At 31.6% G+C, this 26,112-nt stretch overlaps 1 protein-coding gene and 1 long non-coding RNA gene across 3 annotated transcripts in view; both read right to left on the minus strand.

Annotated features, from left to right (window-relative positions):
- Positions 1–389: 389 nt before the first annotated feature.
- MCU (mitochondrial calcium uniporter) overlaps positions 390–26,112 on the minus strand; it is a 129,874-nt gene continuing 104,151 nt past the window's right edge. The window contains exons 3-9 of one of the 2 annotated variants that reach the window (XM_089700579.1): positions 24,494–24,628; positions 12,248–12,369; positions 10,831–10,986; positions 4,931–5,092; positions 4,380–4,583; positions 3,283–3,390; positions 390–3,044 (exon numbers count right to left, since the gene is read on the minus strand). In XM_089700579.1, the coding sequence (XP_089556705.1) occupies positions 2,895–3,044; positions 3,283–3,390; positions 4,380–4,583; positions 4,931–5,092; positions 10,831–10,986; positions 12,248–12,369; positions 24,494–24,628 (1,037 nt within the window). In that variant the 3' untranslated portion in view covers positions 390–2,894. The remainder of the gene's footprint in view (positions 3,045–3,282; positions 3,391–4,379; positions 4,584–4,930; positions 5,093–10,830; positions 10,987–12,247; positions 12,370–24,493; positions 24,629–26,112) is intronic. The other variant, XM_089700580.1, reaches the window with a different exon arrangement.
- LOC149484414 (uncharacterized) lies at positions 21,201–22,670 on the minus strand. The gene is made up of 3 exons (XR_016316236.1): positions 22,115–22,670; positions 21,927–21,988; positions 21,201–21,851 (listed from the first exon to the last, which is right to left on the minus strand). It is a non-coding gene; the product is annotated as an uncharacterized LOC149484414 (long non-coding RNA).

Here is a 26,112-nt window from a genome sequence, read left to right on the forward strand (position 1 = left end):
ACAGCCTTCATTTAACCTACGGCTTTTTTATTCCTAATAATATATCTATTTATACTTACTAGAAACTAGAAGCGATCGAAACTTGTCCACAGATAAATAAAGTGGGCTTTGATTATAAAGATGAGAAATCTATAAGTCACTAACCATATTATGTGGTTATCATATTTTGTAAAAATCATAGTTTTCCTCACAATATGTGGACACGTATGAATTTCCCTATGTGATGGGGTTTTACGACCTATACACGCTACGGCATAAAGCCGAAATTTCATAATTTACAATATTAACAACAACGACGTGATCATTTACTTAATATAAATTCTTATATTTTTTTCATAAGAAATAAAGTTTTAGTAATCATCACATGTTAGTCAAATAAAATAAAAATAAAAAAAAACTCATTCAATATTTAATCAAAAACAAACTAAATCAGTACACGAAATGTCTCAATCGAAAAGTTAATACGTTAACATTAAATTCACATATTAAATTATGCTACTTAAATAAAATTCGAGCAAATTGCCTAAGCACCAATCAAGGTAAATTATAATTATTTGTGCTTAAGTAAATATTATTTTAAATTAATTATATTAATACAAGTTGTATGACATTTTTCATATAATTAGTGTATTTTGTGCAGTTCAAGCGTATGTAATTGAAGCATTTTTTAATTCTGGCGAGCGAAAGGAACAAATTTATATATATATATAAATATTTGAGTCTTAGATATGTCCAGAATGACTAATATTCTGCACGGACTAGAAAGATTCTACTAAATTCTTTTAAGATTAAATTATACTAATACAATTGAATAGTATTAAATTTATTCAATCCGATTATAGTAATGCTGTTTTCAAAAACTAAATATTATTTAGTCGTACTCAATTTCGTTTACAAACAGAGTAAAGAAGCGATAAATTTAAATTTCTCTATTGACTTTCAACAAAAAGAAGTTATTTAAACAAAAAAATTCACACAATTCCTAAAAACAGTTAAAATACGACTAAAATAATTTAGTTTGTAATAACAGACAATATTAATTAGTAACAGAATGTTTGTTTAATTAAGTTAATTGGCACAGATTAAACTATGTCAAAATAATTATTAATAATAATTTATTTTAAACACTAGTAATACAAAATATAACTATAAGTAAAGGAAACTTCAACATGAGCACGATTTAAAACACTAATAAATATAAAACTTTTTCTAATAAAATTTCATCTAAATATAAATAGTTACAATAAACTCTTACTAAAACAAATAATTTAATATTTTATTACGTAAATTATCATTATAATGGGACATAGTGCAGATCTTTAAGTTTAAATGTCAAAATTATTAAGTTCATAGTTATTGATATGAATTAAAGTACAAAAAATTGATCTAATGGGTAAAAACATCGTATTATAACAACACATTAAAATTTAATAATGTAAAAATTATTACTTAATCATCAATACTTATACGTAAAATACTCGCTATTGTAATAATTATAATAAAGAAAACAAAATAATCACAAACTGCTAAATAAATTAAAATAAAAAAGTCATTTAAACTGTACATGTTGCTTGCAAATTGTCATTTAAGTCTTAAAAAAATGTAGATGTTTTACCCACTCAGTCAATTTTTTTGAAAATACATTTCTTTTTTTTAACGACCATAGACAAATAGAAAGGACTGAGAGGATCTACTGTGAAGTAAAGATATAATATGAGGTAGAAAATTAACTGAAAAAATGTGCGCGTTAAATCATTCTAATGCTTTCATTGGTCCTTAGATATTTGTATCTATCAAAATAAATTTTCTAAATTGTTCTATTTACCTGAATTCTGTCCTTTCTCTTGACTATGTACCGACCAACTACACAAAGAATCAATTAAATATCTTCAAATAAATTTTCAAGTTTTTTTTTTTAACACAAACACTAGATAAGTAGTTGGTCATTTATAGAATAATAAAACAACTATAGAGATTTTGTGCGAACAAACAGCATTTTACTACGTTGAACAGTTGTCACTAAAAATGTTATGCGCATTCAAAACCACTCAGAATAAACTCGACATAGAAAATACGCTTTTGTGCTTATGATCTTAAATAACATTTCATAGACATATTATAATACTGGCAAAGAATTGAAATTAAAACAAAAGATAATGAATAGGATAAGTATTTGTTACTATAACTTGTGTTCGGACAATATCGTTAACATTTGGTCAACATCCTTAACTAAAGTATTTTTTACTATTTAAATTTATTTATGTATTTTACTTGTCTTATTATAACTAAAAATGTATCCATATCGATTGGCAAGCCTCTATCTAGTTTTTTGGTTTAAAAACAACTTTAACAATGTTTTAACAGCAATGTCAGCTTAAATCTCATATATTTTCAAAATGTGTACCGTGTAATTTTTCACTTTATTTTTTAAACTTATGTGCTTTTAACAAATAAAAATTATTTTAGCTTTGAGCAATGTTTAAATATAAATTATATTTATAATGATAACTTTAAATAGACAATCCAATAAACTTTTAATAGTGTATATTTTTCAAATAATATATTTTACCTATGTTTATGTTTAGCAAAACATTTACTTTGGCTTACAAAACAAGTTTTCATTAATGAAAATAATGCTTATCCTATTTTAAAAGAAGCAACACAACCAAACGTTTCGAAGAAAAAAACGAAGAAAGAATTCATAAAACAGAATAAATTAATATTAAATTTAATCTAAATGAGCGCGAAACAACATTTAAAGCTAACGCATTAAAAAAAACTATACCATAAACAAAACACGATACACATTTCGAAATTCAAAAATGCACGACGCAGATTCAACAAACTACTATCTATGGTTCGCGCGTTTTCCGACGCGCCATAGACAACTTGTATTACGTGATTTTTATTTTTTTCGTAGTTTCCTCTAGCATGTCTTTGATTTTGGTCAAGGGTGATCTCTTCTCTTCGGCTTTAATTGGTGGTGGCAAGTGTATGTTTAGCGGATCGCGAAGACGGTTCAAGTCCTTTTGGAGTTTGTCAATCTGGAAAAAAATATTATAATGTTATTAACTAGATTTTTTTGCGGTCAGGTACATTACTAAATTAAGGTATACGTATAAGTCTGTTTGTCTGTTGTTTATAGAAAAAATAAGTTTAATTAATTATGTTTAGTTGATATCAATTAAAATATATTCTTTCTTAAATGTAGAAAATAATAGATTTACTTTAATATAAGAACACATATAAATTCACACTTCACATCAAAACAAGCAAGCTTACCTCATCCTTAAGTTGATTATAATGATTGATGTCCAAACCAATCTTTTTCGCTTTCTTGTGCAAAATAATCAGGTGCTGCCTATCTTTGACGTCGGGCAAGATGTATTCCTGGAAAAAAGTTCATTCAATATTGGCTGATTGAAATAGTCTATTGAATACGGTACGAAATCGCTATGAAATATAGAGATTAATTACTTAAATGCGTATTAAAATAATTTTAATACAACCGAAATACTTTAAATATTGAAAGATTTTATAGTTTTTCTAATTCATATAATGTATGAATTATAAAACCTATAAAAGAGACCGTGTTTTGGCTAACCTAACGAAATTATCAATAATGTTCATAAACACATAGAATATTCTAGCTAACTCAGCGCTTTAGCTTATCCATAAAACAGGTAGTTTGTTTGCCGGCCAGCGCAACGCTTGCCGGCAAAAATTTACACTCATCCTACTAATACTCTAGATCCAAATATTCGTCCAGAATGTCAGAATAGTGTTTGAAATTGTAATATATTATTATTTGTAACTTATTTGGTAGATAGGTAATGGTGTGGTATAAAAAATTGACGCCTTCAATGCGATGGGCGTATCACCAAAAACCACTACAGAAAGTGTGGAAAATTAGAAAATCTTGGTTTAAAGTTCTGGAAATAAGGAACTTTCTACGTCCACGAAAATTCCGACGTTTATCGATATAAAAAATATGACATATCAACAAGAATATAGAACCCCAGCAAAACATAAATAGTGACCACGAAGGCTGAAAACCATTTCCAAAGTCCCAATTCTTTAAGGCAAAATGCTATAGTTAAGTAGTATACCCTTTTATTAACTTACTAGCATACCGCCCGCGGCTTCGCCCGCTTTGTCTAAAACTTAATAAATTATATACTAAAACCTTACTCTTGAATCACTCTATCTATAAAAAAAACCGCATTAAAATCCGTTGCTTAGTTTTAAAGATTTAAGCATACAAAGGGACATAGGGAAATAGGGACAGAGAAAGCGACTTTGTTTTATACTATGTAGTGATGTGCCTTTTACTACCTTCATCAAATAGCCCCTTTACTTGTTCATTCCAAGAACCTCACCTGTTTCGTCAGCACAAAGTATGCGTACAAGGCCATCGCCGTGCCGTACGTGACGAAGTACGTGACCGGCTCCATGATGTCCCACGAGTACTCCCACCAGGTGAGTCGAGCTAGTACACCAAACTGCACGCCCATGAGACCGAGCCCTACCCACGTGAGGACGGACGTCTTGCGGGATGTTTCCACTTCGAGGGACATGCGTTTCTGGAAGTATAAATTGGGCATCATAGTTTAGAAGAGGAGTATGTCCAATAGTAAACGGTTGAAATTAAATTTTAAATGATAAATCTAATGATTTATGCAAAAAAAAACCTTTCCTGTTTGTTTGGAACGTTTTCATACCTAAACTATTAATTGAACTAAAATTTAGAACAGATAGATTAAATATAAAAATTAACGAGCGCCAGAAAAAAAAAAACAGATTTTCCATGATCATCATTCGATACCTTATGTTTAGCACCTGTTTTTTGGACATCAATAAATAACCTTTAATAAAACACACTATACAAAATCAAAGAAACTATCGCTGACCAATAATCCATAATCCATACCTCTTCTAACGGCTGTAATTCAGTGGACAGCTTCTCCAACTGCGCCCGTAACTCCCGTTCCTTCTTGATCTGGTGCTCTCTCACGTTCAAGGCTTCATACAGCTGGTTCACCAGGTTTCTGACGTCGCTTAGCCGAGTTATTTCTTCAGCACTTATACGCTCCTGGAATTTCAAATGATTTATCTTGATTTCCTTTTCATTTATAAATTAATTGACCATTTGAAAGGTCTAAAAGTAGAAATGTGTTTAGATAATGGCAATGTTTAGATGTGGCATTGTACTGAAAAATCCACTTGATTTTTCAGTACAATGCCACAATAAGTTACATGGAGAATGGTGACCGTTACGCGGTACCGAAGTTGTAACTGAAAATAAGTAAACATGGTTATTACGAAAGTACCAAAATGATATTAATACGAAGACTATCATCTCCTATATAGGTCATCTACTACGTATCTACATCTCTATTTACAGTCGTGTAATTCAAGTCTGTTTTTTTTTTCATATTAATTAGGAGTTTGTAACCTTCTACCAGCACTTAATGAAGACAAAGGAAAAGCTATTTTGAAAAAGTTACGCTATCACCTTATCATTAAAATTCCTCAATAAAACGTTAGTGTTAGCAAAACATTCCAACAATCCCCGACATCTGCTGAGTACGCAGTATTGGCTTGTTGCCATGCAGAATACAATTGAAAACGTTGCTCACCTAACGAACCAAGTTAGACAACAGACGATTGTTAGCGCTATCTTAAAATTGTCTATTTTGCAAGGCTCAAAACAAAAGGGGCTGTTGCTCTATGGACAATTAAAAGTTTACGAAATTCTATGATAATGAGAGTAGGGTAGTTTATAGCAATCAGCAATGCATAGGTATTGCAATACCTAATGCATAGTTAAAATTTAGCATATATAACGCAAATGCTAAATATGCTAAATGAATAACCAAATTATTGGAATTGAAGAAAAATACTAACTAACTAAGTAAATCTGGATACGAAGTAACTAAGGTAACTAAGTAAATCTGGATACAAAGATGTCTTAGTGCAGTACCGTAAAATGTTCTGTCTATTATTGACATAACATTTCCGAGAATACCCATGCTCTTCCCTGCTTAAAATCCCCGGAGTATCCTATGTTCCGTGATACATTGAAACCTTCCAGGAAGTAATATAACAGCAAATATTGTTATTCGTTATTTACAATTAATATCTATAATAAAAATAATATTTAATCTATAAAACATAGACGCTGCTGTTGGTCGTGACATGTATTTGAACTAGGAAAAAGAAATACAGCCTCTGCACTAACAAGGATAGTTAATATTATTAAGCTAGAAATTAACACAGATCATTCATGAGATTACGGTATTTCCCTGGTGCGAGGCTGACCTAAATTGTGAAGCTCTACTGCTCTTTATGTATGTTATACCTTAATTACAAATGAAGTACCAAAATAATACCTTTTTAATTACCGTAAGTATAAATAAAATGTATTTATACTTTCATGTACAACTTAATCAAACCCTGGTACATGAATGAAACAGATTTAATATCAATCGAAGTATTTTATTCACAATTTTCATTGCGTGATCCTTTCAAAATATAAAAGCGTCGAATTTACCTTTCCGAGATTAATTTTGACGGCTTTCTCGCGGCCTATTTAACAAAATTTAATTAAGGTTGCTTGTAAGCTTGTTGTTGTTACCAAAGTAATATACATATTCGGAAATATAGGCCGCCGCTTTCATATTGAGCTTATTAACGTGCAAAGTTTGACTAACACACGAATAGGGAGAATGAGAAAGTTTGGATTTTAGAAAAATCTGTTGATTATGAGTACACATACAATACAGACAGTGCTAAATTAAGGCATACGAAAGTGCATTTCTGATCTGGCTATTTTTATTTAGTATATAATTTAAATTCAATGAAAAAAACAATAGGTTTAAATTTTATCGTTTATAAATTGTGTATGTATGTATGAACTACAAAATTCAATACAATCGCCACAAGCGTTGATCGTGTATTAATATATTAGTGTATAATAATTAATAAATAATGATCCATTCTCTCTTCGTAGGTTCCAGACATAACAGCTCAGAATTATAACAATATTCGGGAATAAACTCGTGACGTCATACTTTCCCAAACAGTTTTAAACATCTCCTTTGCAGGAATGCACTATATCAAGCACCAGATTATAATCCCATTGGCAATTAGTCGATTTTCAATTTGCTATTACCATTCTATTTTCTGAGAGCTGAAACAAAAAACAAATGAAAATTTCGATTTTTATTAGTTTTTTTTACTAAGCCTCTTTAACAGTGTCTTTTCAATAACACTTAACAAAATATGAATACATGAAGCTGTAAATCAAAATATAAACGCTTGTAAGTTTATTAATAGTGAAGTTAGCCACTAGGAAAGAATTAATAGCAATTTAGTCGGCTAGCGGTTGGCACAATACCTCATTAGGGGATTGACCTCATTTGATGTTTAAATTAACGCGGAAATCATTTGTGGCCATTCACACTTTCGCTTTTGGGAAAAGAACGCGAAATAGTAATAAATTAATGAACTACATTATAGACGGTAGTGTAGAAAACAATTAATTATTTATGTACCTTTATTCTATAATATTAAGCCTAAAAAGCCGTCCTAAAAGAAAAAAAAATGTCATCTATATATATGTACCCTATGTACCTAATAGATGTTGTAATTTTTCCGTCTGAATAAGTACAGACTACTAAGAAGAGCGCCATTTAGAGTCTCAATTTCATTCTTCTTCTACCTGGTATCGTACCAAGGATTGTGTACTAAGTAGTGTGTAAAATAAAAACTAATTTTGTTATTATATTACTAATACAATAGTTATTTCTCATAATTTAAGGAGAGGTGATTAATGCTAAACATTTATAATTTAAACGTATTTAAATATTACTTTACCTATCAAATTTTACCACGGTACGTGCTTCCTACCTCGTCTGCCAAAACATTGACATAAATCGAGCCATGAAGCCTACAATACTAGCCAACAAGTAACAGCGGAAACAACGCATACAACAGATTCGATACTATACTGCTGGCAAACGTAATTCAACACTGAAAATCGCCTATATTGGCAGAATACGGCCGTAAATAGCAAATTCCATAGAGAAGACTTGCTTTGTTTAATGTATCGATACCTCAAAGCGAAACACAATATCTGCTTCTGAAAAGCATCACATTCGTATGAAATAAATTGAAAACCCCGTTTATTCTCTTTGACTTCTCATAATTACAACGCTAAAAGGTATAGCGAACTATTAAAGAACCTTTTAGGCTCAGGAAACGTCTTTGTTCTCAAGTATTATGTTTTGTCTTTGATGCTGCGCTTCGCTTTTATTAAATTTACCTACATTTAAAACGTAATTTACATAACCAAAATTCTTATATTTAATAGACTTAAAAAGCCCCAATTTTCTGTAAAAAAATACGAATTGTCATACCATTAAATTTAATTAAATAATTATCTAAAGTGTCCCATGATCTCGTAAAAAGCATCTTCATAAAAAAATAAGTCTTATTATTAGCCAGCGATTTTTAAACCGTATTACACCGCGAAGTCCTGGCTCCACTTAACCTAATTGCGTCGATAATTAGTGGCAAGCTTATTCTTAATCAACCTTGGCTGAATGACTAAGTGACCACGGTCAGGTCATAAAAAAAAGTAAATCGCGCAGGAAATAGAACGTCGAATGCAAATAAAATGGCGGTCTGGGATTTTATCTGCTTAAACGTAATTGAGATTTCAGCATTCTCTTTGTCAGCAGTAGCAGGAGTAATATTTTTATAGTAAATATTTTTATTCCCGTGCGGGATTTGGGTGGAAATTTTAGAAATGAATGTCTTATGCAAAAGTTGTAGTTCAGAAATGTGATTATCACTAGTATTGCATCTGTAATATTCAAATACAACTGTTGCAAACAAAGTTTGATTGTTCAGTTAAGGAAATTGTTCAGTTAAAGCTTAATACGATAATAATATAACTGATTTTACAGTGTTGTATAAACTATGAATTGTCAATTCTATAGAAGTAGAGCTCAATCAAAATACTATAACAAAATACATAATTACAAGGTACCTAAGTACATCATACATGAATCCTATGCGAGTGATCAAATACTAAACTGTTGTACTGCCTACTCCAATATTATGCAGGATCAAGTGTTAGGCCGAATCAGCTGAATTAATTATGACGGATATAATGTACAGGTAAAATACTGTTTATAATTTAATTAAACGTAAACTACCTATACTAAACACAAAACATATTACAAAGCATGTAATACTTTTAACACATAAAAACATCATTTATCATTAGAATCTATTCACCGTAAAATAGTTCCATATTTTTATTAATAACAAAGAGAAACACAAAGTTCATCATAATTGCTAAAACAGCATGAATTTAAACAAAAATCATAACGTTCTTTCATTAATTTCAATGTTTAATTTAAAATTGTACAAAACCAAGGTAAAAATGCCTGCTGGCAAGTTGTAAAATTAGCAAATAATAAATCCTTTCAACCCCAATTCAATACACTGGGGCAGTATCATTAACTCAATATAATTTTCTCTGAAACCGAAATTAATATCCAACATCCAATTAAAATGTTCCCTAGCAATTCACCAAGAAGCAATATTGTGTAACTATATAGAGTTGATAAACCTTTCATTTATATAAAGTTTATTTTAAATCATGAAATATGATTCTATACAGAGATGATCTTTCATTTTTCTCTATTCAGTTTATTATAATAAATTATAGAATATGATACTGTTAATGCTCCACAAAACACTGCAAAGATGTTATGATAATCTGCTGTGAGGTTTACATTTTATGCAAGTTGCATTTATTTTAATTAATGTTGATTCAAATAATAATGAGTGTATTTTGATATCTTTTCTAATGTTGTACAACTTGTTTAATTCGACATTATACCGCACTATTCAAAATGTATGTCAGATAAAATGAACAAATAAATTAAAAGAAATAGTAACTTCTCTTAGTTTTTAGCTTCTGGTGTAGTTTATAGATTACTTCTAGTATAGTATTATATTATCTGTCACATTACTACCCACTTATCCCCATCCGTGCTGAAAAGCGACAAAAAATTACCTTTGTCACTCCTAAAAAAGTATAAGTAAAAGAATTTTCATGATCGGATCCATACTCCCTAAGAATACCACCTTCAAACACACATAATAACAAATTTCACCGCTTTATAATATTATAAGTATAGATATACATATTTACCAATAAACCCCAGTAAACACAGTTGTTTGATGATAGATCGTGACTATTCCCAACTCCGTGGAAGCAAGTATAATTGGATAGGATTTAATTGCCATTGGAATTGATTAAGCAGTGGATTATGGGGAACAGTTGCGGTTGCTTTGTGACTTGTGTTAAGCGGGTCGTGATTCCAATGAGGTATTATTGTGTAATCAATTGCTGCTGATCATAATTTTAATGATATAAACATAGATATTAGGTACTAAACCTGTACACAGATTAAATATGGTACATTTTAGTGGCCACAGATCTACATTATTTTACTTTTTCTTACGCAATGCAAATATTAACGCAACGAAAATGTGAAATTTTCATCAATTTGAAATGATTTTTTAGGCTTTTCTCGCCTTACAATATCTTTTTTATAATCAGAGATAAATTTTATAATTGAGGAAGAACGATTCTTTCAAAAACTATTATAAATAATTTACTAAATCTCTCTCCCTTTTCGCGGAAAAATTAATTGGCGCCGTTGCCATAGTTACGCAGAGAACTATCGTAGAACGCAATTAAAAGCGTCTGTTTCAAGTTCTACATATATTGCGGGTAGTATTATTTACCTGAGGTGGACTCTTCACATAGTACTCAGTATCGTTAATGACGAGTCTGAAGTCATTTTCCAGAAGCGCCTCGACGGTGTCACTGGACGCGATGCGCACTCGGTCGTCAGCCGCCATCGCGACCGCACGCTCTACGCCGCGGTCCTCCGCTTTTAGCTGATTAAAAAAAAAAACAAAAAAAAATTGGTCCATGGTACCAAAATATATATTCAAAAAAACACAGAAGACAAACAGAGACAAATAGGTACCTACAAATTGCGGTCTTATCGCTAGGTAGCGATCTCTTCGAGACTTAACTATTAATATAAATATACACATTCAAAAGAGGTGTAATATTTTAATTAGCCAGAAATAATTTTAATCCCGAAAGATCAGGTCAGAAATATTGGTTTACAAAAACTTTACAAAAAGTTAATTAAATTTGGATTAGGAATTATCCCGTTTCCAATTAGAATTCAGTCAGTTCATCTTTTTAATTCCAAAAACAGTTCAGAGAGATTGGATAAATCTGCAAGTATATTGTCAAATTTTTACTAAGAAATAACTGCTACAATACTTTATAGCATTGTTTTAAATAAATTTTCTCAAGCTTTAAATCTTCATCAAGAAGATAAGAGATGATTATCCAATAGGTGGTTTATTATATGTAGGTACGGTATTATATTTGTACATATAATAAATCTGTAACGAAAAATTGCATCATTATTCAACATAACAACACAATTTAAATGAAATAAAGATTCAAGATTAGATAAATGTATTCCATACTGAGATTAATAAAATATTATAAACGAATCTAGTTATATTTCAATACCAAATTAATAAAGATATTCCTGGCTTTGTTAATAGAAAAGTCATCTAAAGTCAATAAATTCACAGTGATTTCGGTAAGAGGCGAACCGCAAATGCAAAATGCTGAACATATTTGGTTCACGAAATGATTTATCGTCGAAGCGCTAAAAGCAATTTACGTTGTTGCTTTGCGAAGTAAAATGGAAGGTTATTAGTACAACTTCGCTTTGGGAATCAATTCCCTTTGTCGTTGAATATAAGCCTGAATACAAGTGGCTGACTAATTAAATGTACGTTGATATTAAAGAATGGTCAGCTTTTATACAAACTATGCCAAATAGCGGGTTATGTTAATTTTTTACAGTGATTATTTAGAGTTATTATTAAGCAAAAGTGTAAGGCATTTTTGATTGAATGAAAGTTTCCAAAGATTACTAACACACTAAATTTAACACTAAATTTGAAATGGTGCCTAAATTAACAATAATATCCTATTTGTTAACACTATATTTTTCAACAAGCTAGTGATCCTCGTATGGCGACTAATGTATCTTTAAAGTACCCATCATGATAATGTGCAAAATAATTGTACATAAATTTTAGGAAAGCTTTTTAATTATCTCACCTGTTCCAATAGATCCCCCACAGTCTGCGAGACAGGTCGTAGAGTGAACCGACATAGCTCCCGACGCGACGGCAGCGGCACTGTGATGACGGGCAGACCGCGTTTGTATGTCACCGACACTTCTGTAGACAAAGCAAACAAAATACTATCTAATATGTATATTGATTAGAGCCTATGTTTAAATCCCTAAAACTTAACGGTCCAATAAGTGAGATTTAGTTTTTATAGCATTCAAATGCTTTATAAATGAGAATTTTTTAATGAATAGAAACAAAAATAAATTATTACGAATAATATAAGTGTCACCTGTATAATGGCAAACGACCGGCATTTGACCGGCAACACAATTTTGAAATTGTGGTTTTATATTTTATACGAATAAGTTATCCAAATATTGAAAAATCAACCCTTAAAAGTTCAAGTTTTGAGATAATTCTACATATTACCTAGACAATACGTTTCCAAAAAACTAATCAATACATTCAAACAATCATTCCAACCCATCAAAACGCGCCAACATCATCCACCATACACCACATACCATCACCAATTAACACAAACAATAAACACATTATGGTAAGTGAGAAAGAAATTATTCCATTATACCATTAGCACTGCGTCGTACCCTGATTGTTCGCTCCACATACCTAGCCGAGTGTTACTTCTGCTGAGGAAAGCATAATTGCGAGTTAAATGAGTAATGAGGTATAAGGGCGGTTATATAATTGGGGAAAGTGAGATCTAACTGCCCAGCTACGTATGCAGATCTTCGGGCAGATTAGTTCATTTGGAATCGGTGTAACTACGTATGGAGATTACCGCATTGCATTTGTAAACATTTGAAGTTTCCTTCCTGTCAGAAGTATACTTATTTAACATAAAAATACCCTAGTACACTATAAGGAAAATAAATTTAAGATTAAATTAGTTGTGGAAGCGATTCCTGCATCTTTTAGTTGTTCTTATATTTATATGAAGTATGTTACAATTTATGATATTATAAATACCTACCCTAAATACTACACAATTTCAAGTTCCAAAGTCAGTCGTACTAAAAGTAATTTATCTTTCAAGTCTTCATTCACTAGTTTTTCATAGTCTCAGTTTGGCTTTTTAATTTCCTTGCGTTCAATATGGGTTGAAAGAGTTTAGTAATGTCTAAAAATTGCAACTACCTCGCTGTTACCCAAACTACATTAATATTTATGATTTATTTTATACGAAAATACTAAACGTAACCGCAAGGAGTGCACGAATTCTTCATTTTTATATTTTCTTTCTAAACAAAGAACTGTTCTGTTCATTTCATTTTCATATTTTTCTTATTCACGAACAATAAAGCTAATTATCTAAAAACAAAATAGTGATAAACTCACTTCATTATCTTCAGACTACTGAAATATATTTTACACTGTAATATAAAATTGTTTAAGAGCTTTCATACCAATGAAAATAAAAATATTGCAATAGTTATTAGACTAATTAGACAAATAAAGGGAGAAACTCAACAGTTTCTCCCTTTATTTGCACTCTTCCATTGATTATTATTATACATGCCTAATAAGATCATTTTAATTTATAACTAGAATAGGTTATAAGGTTTATTGTTCTCACGATAAACAAAAGCTGTATTCAACTCGAAATGCTTTTAGTGTGCAACAAATTCAACCAACACACAACAACACACCACTATCTAATAATCTATAAAGTTCAAGAATGATTTCAAAAGCATTCAAAATGCTTTATAATTATAAATTTTTAAATAATAGAAAAAATTCGCCCACCTCGTGATGGATTTTTTCTATTCTACCGAATATTTCCCACAGAACCTCATAACTTCCAAAGTAAAATTAAATTACTCACATTATTATATCTTTAACTATCATAGATCAACATCAACCTTGTTTCATATCTATCTTTTGCACAGACGCACTAATTGTCTTCACTTTCTTAATAACTATCATTCCGATCATTTTATAGTATTTATCGAGTGGTTATTTATTCGACTTCTGATTTTATCCAATACATTCATGGTAATGAAAAAAACTTGTGTTCGCGTGAAAGTGTGATGGAGGCAAGATTATTTAGTACATTCTAAAAGCTTTGTATTTTTTTAAGCAAAGACAAAATATAAAGTATAAAATAAATATCTAGTACGGGACCATTGTTTTGTATATTTCATAATTGTATGGTTGTAAAGTATCTTTATTTTTTATTTTTATTTTAAAGAAGACATGGAATTTTAAACGAAAGAATTGGCAAAATTAGGAAGGTAAAAAAGAATTTACTTACAAAAGCAAACCTAACGTCCTTCGGTATGGAATTTTACATTTTAAAATAATTGAGCTATGCGATATTATACCTACGGAAATTTCATCGGTCATTTTTTCGAACCAAATCGCCGCTGAAATTTCTCTACCGGTAAATTGAAATTCGTAGAACATTTTTGACTTCATATTTTACTTAGATCAATCATAAATCAATTTTCCAAGTAAAATACCAGAGCTAGTACACGTATGAGGATGTTCAAGATTCTGAGCTCAAAACTAACACACATGCATCATTTTAACTTTAAATTTGAACATAGCGTGAGAGTTACATGCATTAACGTCATTACAACGGAATCTAATAACGATTTGTTCATCAAACTGACCAATATATACTTAATCGTAATTTATTTCGCAATTGTTAAATGTAAATCGATTAGCATGTAAATAGATTCATTATTGGCATTTTCCAATATACGTTTGGCAATAAATTGTAGTCACATCTAACGTTGCAAGCAGTACATTACGACCGTTAATACTAAAGCCGGCTACTCACCTACCTGCCGCAGGGGAAATATTGGAATTGCACCCTTAATTGGCTCCTTAATTGTGATGTGTATAGGCAAGCAGGGGCAACTTAGAGAGCAGCTTAACTTTCTCCGACCGCCGTGCAACCGCGTAAGAGTTATATATTCTTTGGTGCAACCGAGATTGTTCCAATATTGTCCCTGCGGCAGGTACGTGAGTAGCCGGCTTTACATGTCAGCAAAACATTTCAAATACGCATGCAAATAGGGGAAAAATACCAAGATGTCAATATAGATTAAGGAAAAAACACTTTCAATGTTTGATGTATGTGTTTAAGAGTAACTTACGTATTCCATCTTCGTTTCTACGTGTTTTATGTAATTTTATGGGTAGCTTATGAAAGTAGAATTATAAAACTGAACCAAGTTTGTTGGGTTAGTTGGTTGATTTAACGCGCTAATATAGGGAACTATGGGTTCGATTTAAAAAATTATTTCAGTTTTAGCTAACCCATTTATACGTTAAGACCAATACGAGCGTAACAACGTGGGTAAAACCGCGGGGCACAGGTAGTGGAATTATACGTAAACAAAAGTTACGAAAGTGGGTAAAACTGCGAGGCACTAGTGGAATGATATGTAAACAAAAGTTACTTAAGTTTCGAAACCCATTATGTGTAAAATTATACTAATTGATAATACATGTTTAATAACCAATTTTACCGTACAATTTTTCCATCGCTATCGAGGGTGAGGTCTTACAAAGTGCTCACAGTGACAACAAAGCCTGCACCCAACCAAGCGTAGACTTGACTTTTATTCGGCAATGTTTGTCGTTTGCTATTATTGAAACATTTTTGAATTTTCAACTTGGAAAAGTTCAAGCGAAGAATGCATTCAATAGTTATGTGCAAGTTATATACTTATACTAGCGGTCCGCCCCGGATTCCTCCGTGGTACATATTTACGTTTTCTCTACATAGTAACCATCCTCGTACTTCAAGGAATATAATAAAAAAAGAATTATCGAAATCGGTCCACCCGTTCACACGTGATACCGTGACAACGCGAAACGGGTTTCATTTTTATATATACTTTTAGATGCTATGATATTTTGTTAATATTACGGTTCAAAGTCCGCAAAAACATATATATAAAGGCATTCCATTAAATAATTTTTAGACAATGAAAATTTGAATTATTAAGCTATATTTAATATCCTTATAAATAATAAATATAACTATCAAATAGGCGCGCGAAAATTTCCACAAAAACGTAAATATAATGCATAAATTATCATAAATGCATTCCATTTATTTGTAGACATTGAAAAACATACAAAATTGCAACCGTACCTTGTGATACATTTCTAGAACGCATTTACTACACGCTTGCTAATGTTTGATTTAAAAAATAATTTGCCCCAACTAGTCAAGTAACCATGAAATCAATCGATGTCAACATTCATGTTTTTAATTAGCTATGAAACGTTTAAAATTCCTTTGATGTATTTAACGGCATACTTTTCCGATATTGTGCAAAATACTTCAAAAACGTTCAAATAAAAAAGGGAAAAAATTATATTTAGTATAGCCTTATAATTATTTGTAAATAAATAAAAATATTACAATTCTCCAGTCAGTAATCTTAATAAAAGAATATCAAGAAATCCGAGTAGGGCATGTAGATAGTGTAAATAATGTATGTAACTCATTCCGACCTATTACATTGTCGTCAAGCTATAAGTGATTACGCGTCAAAACATATTTGAATACCAAATATCCATAACTAGTTGTTGCACACAACTTCACCCGGTCTCAATAAATTTTCATTGTACAAACTTTCATCCCGTACTTTATCCCCTTGGGAGTAGAATTTATCAAAATCCTTTCTTAGAGGATCATATTGGCTATGTGCATGTCAAATTTCAGCCCTATCGGTCCAGTTAGTAGATTTTACTGTGCGTTGGTCCATGAGTCAGTCACGTTTGCGTTTTATACATATTTTCATGAAGGAGTAGCAAACGTTAAGCAAGCATTAATTTCTTATACAAAACTGATTACACCCTAAAGATATCGAATCTCAACAGCTTCATACAAATAGCAATACATTATAAGATAATGCGACGGTATAACCGCTCGGGGGTAGAAATCTCGTCACCTAATAGCCCTTAACACTAACGACCCTATGTAACCTTGCTAACCACATCTTATACTGACTTACGGAGGATTAAACTACAAATGTAATCAGGGACAATCACTTACTTGGGTTAACGTATAATAATATATATTTTTTTAGCTTTTTACACCGGTAGAGGCTCTACCGTCGAGCTTTCTTTATTATATATTTTGAATTTAATTATTTATTAAAATATGCAATCGTATTCTAAAAAAAATTAGTTGCTTGTTTCAGTAGAAAGCGTAATAGTACTACTAGATCTACTAGATCTGTAAAATAAACAATATAGAAAATACAAGAAACAGTTGTTACAGACATTTGGCTTCTCTTTAAATTACGGCTAAATACGGCTTTTTTTAAAGCTGTAACAAGACGCTCTATCTAAAATTTGTACATTATTCAATGGCAAACTAAATGAACCAGTAGACATTCCAAATTTTCTATCTGAGATAATAATTCATTCAAAATTAAACATTCACACAGAAAGCATTCTTTCAAAGTCAATTTGTTTTTTTTTTTTAATGATCCCCTTAGGAAAAATAAGGGTGGAAACAACTATAGACATTTTCTATCGAATTTTCAGCTCATTGTCTGTCATTTGCGGCGGAAATAAAGCCTCGCTGGATTCGCTTTCAAAGAGAACCTTTTAATGATGCAACACGCCATACATTTTATATCTATGTAAGGACTGAGGTCTTTTTACAAGAAAAAGAATAATAAATTCGTTTTACCTGACGAACTAAATAAACATTGCTATAATAGCTGAATACAACGTTTAATAAGACAATTTAGATGTTAATATAGAACATCATTCGATAATAAACCTGCACAACATTAAGATTTATTTTACTAGTTTTATGTTTTACTTTACCTTCATAAAATCACAATCGACTTTTACTCATATAGAAAAAAAAATTCAAAATGTAATTTTAACAACGAGTAAGTAACCATCTTCACATCGCAATATATCATTGTTACGAAAGAAAATAAATAATAAATATATTCCATAAGCAATACTACGTGTAACAACATAATACTTTCCATATATTCTTCGTCTACGAGTTTCGATCCCATTCTTATATAATATTCATGAAGTCATGTTATGTGCTCGATCAAACTCAAAGTTATAGGAGATATTTGAAGGTCAGTGCTCTTTCTTAAGCCTTGTCCACATCGTTAAGCTTTAATTAATTATTATTATTGGAACACTTATATTTATATGCAATGTAAATCCTTACTTATTAGTTTCTCAATATTACATTTTTGTATATGTAAGTGTGCATTGGAAATAGATGTATTTTCTTTCTTTCAGTGTTTATCATACCTTTTATTTTTAATACTGTAATTAAAAATGAGATCCTAGAGACATTAGAAATCAAAAAAGTAGATACTTACGTATATTTTAATTAAGCATGTAGGACTTGTATTGGAAAATATTGTACATCGTAAAGTATTAATCAATTATACTCAAACGAATTGCTTTGCTAAATAATAATTGTAATAATCCATTCAGTAAATTTTTAAAGTGTTACCCAGAAAACGGGCGAAAAAATAACAGAAAAAAGCAATATCTAATCATTGCACACACGGCTCTCTTAGGCGCGGGACATATATAAGCGGCGCGGCGCGCATCGGGCGCGCTGCCGGCGCGCCTGCCGGCGCGCCTCGGGCGCGCTGTTGGCGTCCGAAAATGATATTTATATAGAGAGGTTAAATGCATTTTCTTCATGCATAATTTAGTAAAATTATGTTTTTTGTGCTAAAAGAGTTTAACATTAATTTGAAAGTAACGATTTTGTTTTGATAATTCCTTGTAAGTAAATAGCGAGGATAACCCCACGATTGCAAATATATCTTTGTTGGAAATGTTGGAATTTACTTGGAAAATTTTATAGTACTTTTAAAGTAATTTTAAAGTAGTACTGGTGTAATGATGGAAGAAAAGAAGGTTAAAATAACACAAAATTTATATTGTACTAGCGGTCCGCCCCGGCTTCGCCCGTGGTACATATTTCGCAATAAAAGGTAGCCTATGTTCTTTCTCAGGGTCTAAAGATTATCTGTGCCAAATGTCATCAAAATCGGTCCAGTAGTTTATGCGTGAAAACCATACATACATACAAACCTTTCCTCTTTATAATATTAGTATAGATAAAATATGGTTTTCAAACACAGGTTTACATTTAAACCATATAAATCTTATCATTAAAATCTCAGTTCAAAAGTATTTACAGTACTGATCATTCCACAATATTATTACAATTACAAATAAATAAAAAACACAATCAAAATCAGGATTATCTTTATTTCTGACATTGTAAATACATGGGAACTTTCATTATGCTCTTCTTCATTTTCACTTTCCCTACTGCCATCACCTGTGTAAATCATTTCATCGATTAATTCAATTCACCTTTAAAAACAAAACGAAGAAGGGTATGTAATAGCAGCTCTATATAATTCCACACAGAGAGAACACATTTTTGACTGACAGGCTACCGTCTCCTACCACCCGATTTGTTTTTGATTGTGTATGACCGTGAATTGACCTCTATTTGGATGCGATGGGGGAAGCGCGCCTGCGGTACGCCTGCGGTACGCCCGCGGCGCAACCGTGGCGTGCCGCCTCGACGCCTGTCCAAAATTCTTTCATACAAAATGTATAAGAAGGACGTGGTGCAAAACAGATTCAAGAGGTGCGCTTATGGCACGCCCGCGCCCGCGCCGCTTGTGTTTGACCCGCGCCTTATATCAAGCTTGTTAAAACAAACCCTTCATAACCAGTGACTTTTTGTTTATCAAAGGTTCGCTTGACAAATTCCGACGTTTAGTTAAAACGCAAGCACGCTATTTGCATACGAAAATCACATCTAAATATTTATATGAATCACATTCAAACTTGTCCGCTGAACGAAATTTACATTTAAGACGATACACAAAAAAAAATCCACTGCTTGGCGGGCGGAGTCTAATAGTTCGCTATCGCGAACGCGGGTGTGCGCGAAGTCATTCTTGCAAACTCGCCGCGCTGCCGCTGGCCGACTCGGGACAAACATGTATGGAGTCGTCATACAGTTATAATATTGTTATACATTTATTCAATTGTTGATTTATTGGTTTTATTTTCTTGCTTATAAACAAATAATCTTCTTTCCAACAACTACTTAGACATTATTAATAATTATTATTATTTCGTAATGTTTACTTTATTACAAAATAATACAGGTTATAAATAATCTTTAAAATAACAAAAAATATTGTTACTCTGAAAAAATGAAATGGTAATCAATAACGCGGACTACTGAATTGATTTAGATAGAATTTGATGCTGACGTAGATATTACATCATGCCCAGAAATGAAAGGTACTATTTCTGAAAGAAGTTATAAACCCTAATTCTTCTCAGTCAAAGTCAAGAGTGGAAGATATCACTAATACAGTAAAACTGATGCGAAAGTTTGGATGTTAATTTGTATATTTTTTTTTAGTTGTTACTTAATCACGTCAAGACTACATTGACGACGCGGTTGGCGCAGTGGTAAAGTAACTGCCTACTGAGCCGACGGTCCCGGGTTCGATCCCCGGTCAGGGCAAATATTTGTGTGATGAACTCAATTATTTGTTCTTGGGTCTGGGTGTTATTATCTATATATGTATTTATTAAATATTATATTTATCGTCGCCTAGTATCCACAACACAAGCCTTAATTGAGCTTACTGTGGGACTAGGTCGATTTGTGTAATAATGTCCTATAATATTTATTTATTTATTTATGTTATTACCAATTTTGATAAAATAAGTATAGCTAATTGCCTGGATTTACACATAGGATACTTTTTATCCGAACTGAACACTTCTGTGGGATAAAACAGGATTCACGATATAACCTAATTCCACGCGGGCAAAGCCGCGGTCGGAATGATATTTTTTTAAATAAAAAAATTGTTTAAAAAAAACACAAAATATATTGACGCATGTATTTATTTTTTGCACTCTATTATAATTGTAATTATTCATTACAAATAATCAAAATAAAATAGCCAGAACAAAGTTAGGCCCTGGTAGGGTAGGTAGGCAGGTACAGCAATGTGAGACGAACACTGGCTTATTTATACCAATAATAATGTATTATAAACAAAAAAAATAAGTTTACAACAAAAATACATAATATTAGCTAATGTGAAAACGAATCAACCAATCATCCCACAACAATGAAATGTGCACACAAATATTCATCCAAATCGGTTCATGTGATTAGGAGGAGTGACTGCAGCGCCATCTTCCGGGCCCAATTGTGTTTCCAGATCACCCAGGAACTCAATTTAATATACTTACACAAAATTTTTCGAAATGAAAACTCACATTACTATGTAAATATGAATATAAACCTGTTTTAGTACTAAGCAATTTCCCGCACAGGTGTAGTAAGTATAAATGAAATAAATATCAACATAAAATTCTTTATACAACATACTTATCTACCACCTACTAAGAAATGTAATTCTTGAAATTATATCGTATTTTTTTAAAATATAATACTACTCCAATGAGCTCCTGTTCCATATTACATCCACCATACTTCCACTAAGTTCACCATGATTTTTTATTTCTTTGCACTTTGTTGCTTTTTGCTAAAAATGGAATCATGCGATAAAAAAAAGTAGAGCGTTGATAACATACATTTTTGACTGAATAAAGGTACTTACGAAGGAGTGGGTTCACATTGTGAACAATCAGTGGGTTTATTTTCCTTCTGGATTCCGGATTTCTGAAAAGATTATCTATGCTATAAATGAAAAAATCTTACACATTCGTTATGTACTTAAAACAGGGGTACATATAAAACATCGTCTATAATACAATTATCATCAAATTTAAAATAAAACCAACTTACTTCATTAATTTGTTCCAATTGTAAGCATTCTTTTTCCTCCAACCTTTATGTTTCTTATTCTTATTTTCTTTATTGTCCCCATTTGTCTCATTTTGTCTTATCGTGTTGTCACCCTTTGTTACGATTGCGCGAGCGACACAAGTTCCCCGTGTGACGGCCGTAGCGGGAATGACTCGTGCAGCGATCGGGGTAGGAAGGTACAGGGCGGCTCTCGCTATATTGGCTGGTCGCGCGCTAATTTCAAGTATTTCTTGTTTATTTCAAAACCATCGCATATTTCAAAATTCTAAATCGGTAGACGTATAGGTTGTATATTTTATAGTTAATATCCAAAAAGTCGTAACTTTACGTTTGTTATTTTGAAGATGCCAGAGATTAAAAAAAAATAACAATGACAACTTTGTATTTTTTTTCTATCGAGAAAATATCATGGAATCATGTTTCTAAAACGGTAGACGTATTGTGTTACTATTGAAATTTCTTGTCAAGAATTTTCATCACGACAACTTTAATAATATAAAAATTACGAAGGTTTAAAAAGGGCCGTAAATGTTAGAAAAATTAATTCATCACCTTAAATTTTGTACTGAAAAGCAATCGCCGCTGAATTTAGTTTGATAGAAATATAATTATATGTACGTATAATAAATTCTCATTTGTGGTTCTGTACATCTTATCTTCTTCTTATATATAAAAATGAATCCCAAAATGTGTTGGTAAGCGCATAACTCGAGAACGGCTGAACCGATTTCGATAATTCTTTTTTTATTATATTTCTTGAAGTACGAGGATGGTTCTTATCATGTAGAGAAAACGTAAACATGTAGCACGGGCGAAGCCGGGGCGGACCGCTAGTCTAAATAATAAAAATGAATCACTAAATGTCTTGGTAAGCGCAAAAATCTTTGAGGGAATAACTGACGGTAATGTAAATTTCTATACAACGGAGCAATACAATCAGAGCCACAATCAGAAATCTTGACTTGATGTAATCCCAAAACCAATATCAAAGCTACTACTAACCGTATAATTTATGTAGAGTAGATACGTCAATGCATTAATTAGTCGCAATATATTCCAAGATAAACAACTTGACAACCGAACATAACTACTATAATCAAATTTCAGTAAACACATGTTATTAAAATTACAACTGCATACTAAATAAATTTAATTTCTAATTAATCAGCATGTAATAGAAACATATATGTACGATCAGCATCTTCAGCCTATTATCGTAAATTTTTTATATCTATTTTTCATTATCATCTTTTACGATGTTATTATGGTGATCCTTCACCGTATAGAAGTTTGGTAATACCAACCACTTTATAGGTGATGATGTTTAATTCAGAGTATTCATAATACTCTGAATTAAACATCATCCATTCAGTCGTTAAAGACTTTCACATTAAACAAACAATAGTAGGATTATATTACAAGGATAAACAAGCGGAAGGAAAAAACAAGAGACGTGCTTAATGTTCTTTCCTCACAATCATTCAACCCGCCCTTCATCCTGCATGGAGAAATTACAGGTATTCAATAATGTTAAGCGTCATCACATAGCGACTAGCGATTGCGATTTGTTCAAAAGCAACTAAAAAATAAAGTGTTAGTGTTAATATTAATTAGTAACAAAAATGGATATCTAATAAATACTAATTAACCTAAACTATTAAAAACAAATGTATAAACTGTATGATATTGCACGAATTAAACGATAGTTTAAAAACTTTTATCAATCACGAAGATGTTTCATGTAACAACATAATCACGAAGGATCACACAGTATTTACTGAATTCTTCCTAGAAGACATCCCATCAATCATTACAAATACTGACAGACACATCCCTATTACAAATACTGACAGGTCCCGCTTTTCACCATACTATTCCTATGGCTTTCCAAAGGTACAACTTAAACGGATTCCATCAACCTTTATTGAGATGGAGTAAGAGAGGACGAGGAAATATTTGTGTTTAAAGCCACAAATGTGGGTCGCGAAGCTATTTCGCTATAAGTGATCGCTTTATAGGGCAAATAGGTCTGATAATCGGGCATTTTATTTAACGATAGGGATCAATTCTGGTTGTTAGACACAATATTGTACGTTGTTCCACATTTATACAGCTTATTTAAGGATAAATTTCTCAAACTGGAATGTTTTTGTCATAGCAGTGTTAGTTTTGCGATATGGGGAAGACATAGAAACAGGGTTACCATGACGTCTTAAATCCGTATTAATACCAGTATGGGAAACTGCCAGTGCTATATAGGTGGTCTAGCGCTATTACTTTCCCACGATGGAATTAATACTGCTTTAAGACACCATAGTAGCCAGGCGTGTTATCTATTGGTAAGCATCACACGCCAACCTTTGGCAGACTTATTGGGGATGCGCTGCGTAGGAGCTAGAGTGGAGGACTGACGTCTTTGCTGCTCCCAGTCTCCGATCTTCTGCGGTAAGGTGCTTTCCCGGTCAGCACCCCCCTCTTGTTTGCTTTTGCCATCTGTTGAAATATATCTTCTTGTATGGAGATAGATGACTTGGACAATGGACATGTATGTATGTATATATAAATTTTCATGTCTATAGTTACTCGTTATTTTCATATAAAAGAAAGTTACAATTCTTATAAAACAACAAAACAATGTATAACATACGAATTAAGAGAAACGTAGTCTTTAGTAATAAATATCGATCACGGACACTGAAGTCTATAATAATAATCATTCTTGATACGCAATAAGTTTCAGATCTCCTTTTGAAGGCAAACTTTGGAATGATATTTACTCTCGTAACTCGTAATATTTCCAACCGCCGAAATACAATCCATTGTTAATACTGTAAAGTCTCTAATAATTCTTGATTATATTTCCTTCAGACTATCACCATTGAATCCTATTAGATCGTATTCTAGGTATAACATTTTTATCCCAGCGAAATGTCATCTTCTTTTACTCTCAAACATAAAACCTGCATAACAATTTAATAAAGCCTTCCGTGACAAAGCTCATCGGATATTCTGGAAAAGTCCAAAAATTGGACGGAAAGTTCAAGCTTAGCACGAATATTGTCTAAAAATACGAACTCAATTTCATCGTATTCCCGTGCAATGCTGAACGTTTTGGGCGTGCACAAATAAGTATTTACGTTAGGGCAAAGTTAATAGTGCAAACATGTCTTAGTATTCAATCTGATATCACTTCAAATTAATTGCACATGCAAAGCGTAGTATAGCGTCAATTTCTTCTAAAGAGCGTACTGGATAATCAATTCGAGTTGGAACCTTTTACAGTTATATTTATAACGGATGCATTGCTATTTAATATTTATAAAATTAAATCTAAATATCTTACAGATTGAAAAAATCAGCATCTTCCTAAATTTCCTTCTTCCTTTGCAACTTTGCGTTTGAAAATATATTAAATACTTAGCAAAAGCGTAATCTCTAAAACCCGTCAACAAAGCAAAAGAGCTTATTTCACTTTAAAAGTCTAGAATTTGCAGTACATAAATCTCAGGCGTATTACTAAGTTGTGGGGACACCTGTCTATGAAAAAATTTATAGTCACTTTATACCTAGGGAATTCCGAATAAACGACCACTACACTGAATTGTTTTTCGAAATAAGAGCTTTTAAAACCAACATTACCTACATTGTTTATTTTTTAAGCTTTCTGTTATTTTTCTATATAAATTTATGGTCGTGGAACTGATAAGAAACATTACATATTTGTATTCTATAAATTATTAATCACCAAGGAAAAAGGACCGTCATCTATAATCATGGGGAAATATAAATACTGCTGAATGAATCTCGGATTGTGTGGTCCCTTTCTTCCTAAATTGTGCTATTACTTATTTCACAATAAATGTATCATAAGAACTTAAACATTTATTTATTAAATTACACTCCTTCTAAAAGAATTGCTCATATCATAGATTAATATTTGAGTACATATTACCGCTCTAACTACCGTTTATACTTTT

This window comes from Colias philodice, chromosome 11 (assembly GCF_061535455.1).
Source record: "Colias philodice isolate Cphi_HAF_F1 chromosome 11, ilColPhil1 Martin Lab GWU primary, whole genome shotgun sequence".
Taxonomy (NCBI): Eukaryota; Metazoa; Arthropoda; class Insecta; order Lepidoptera; family Pieridae; genus Colias; species Colias philodice.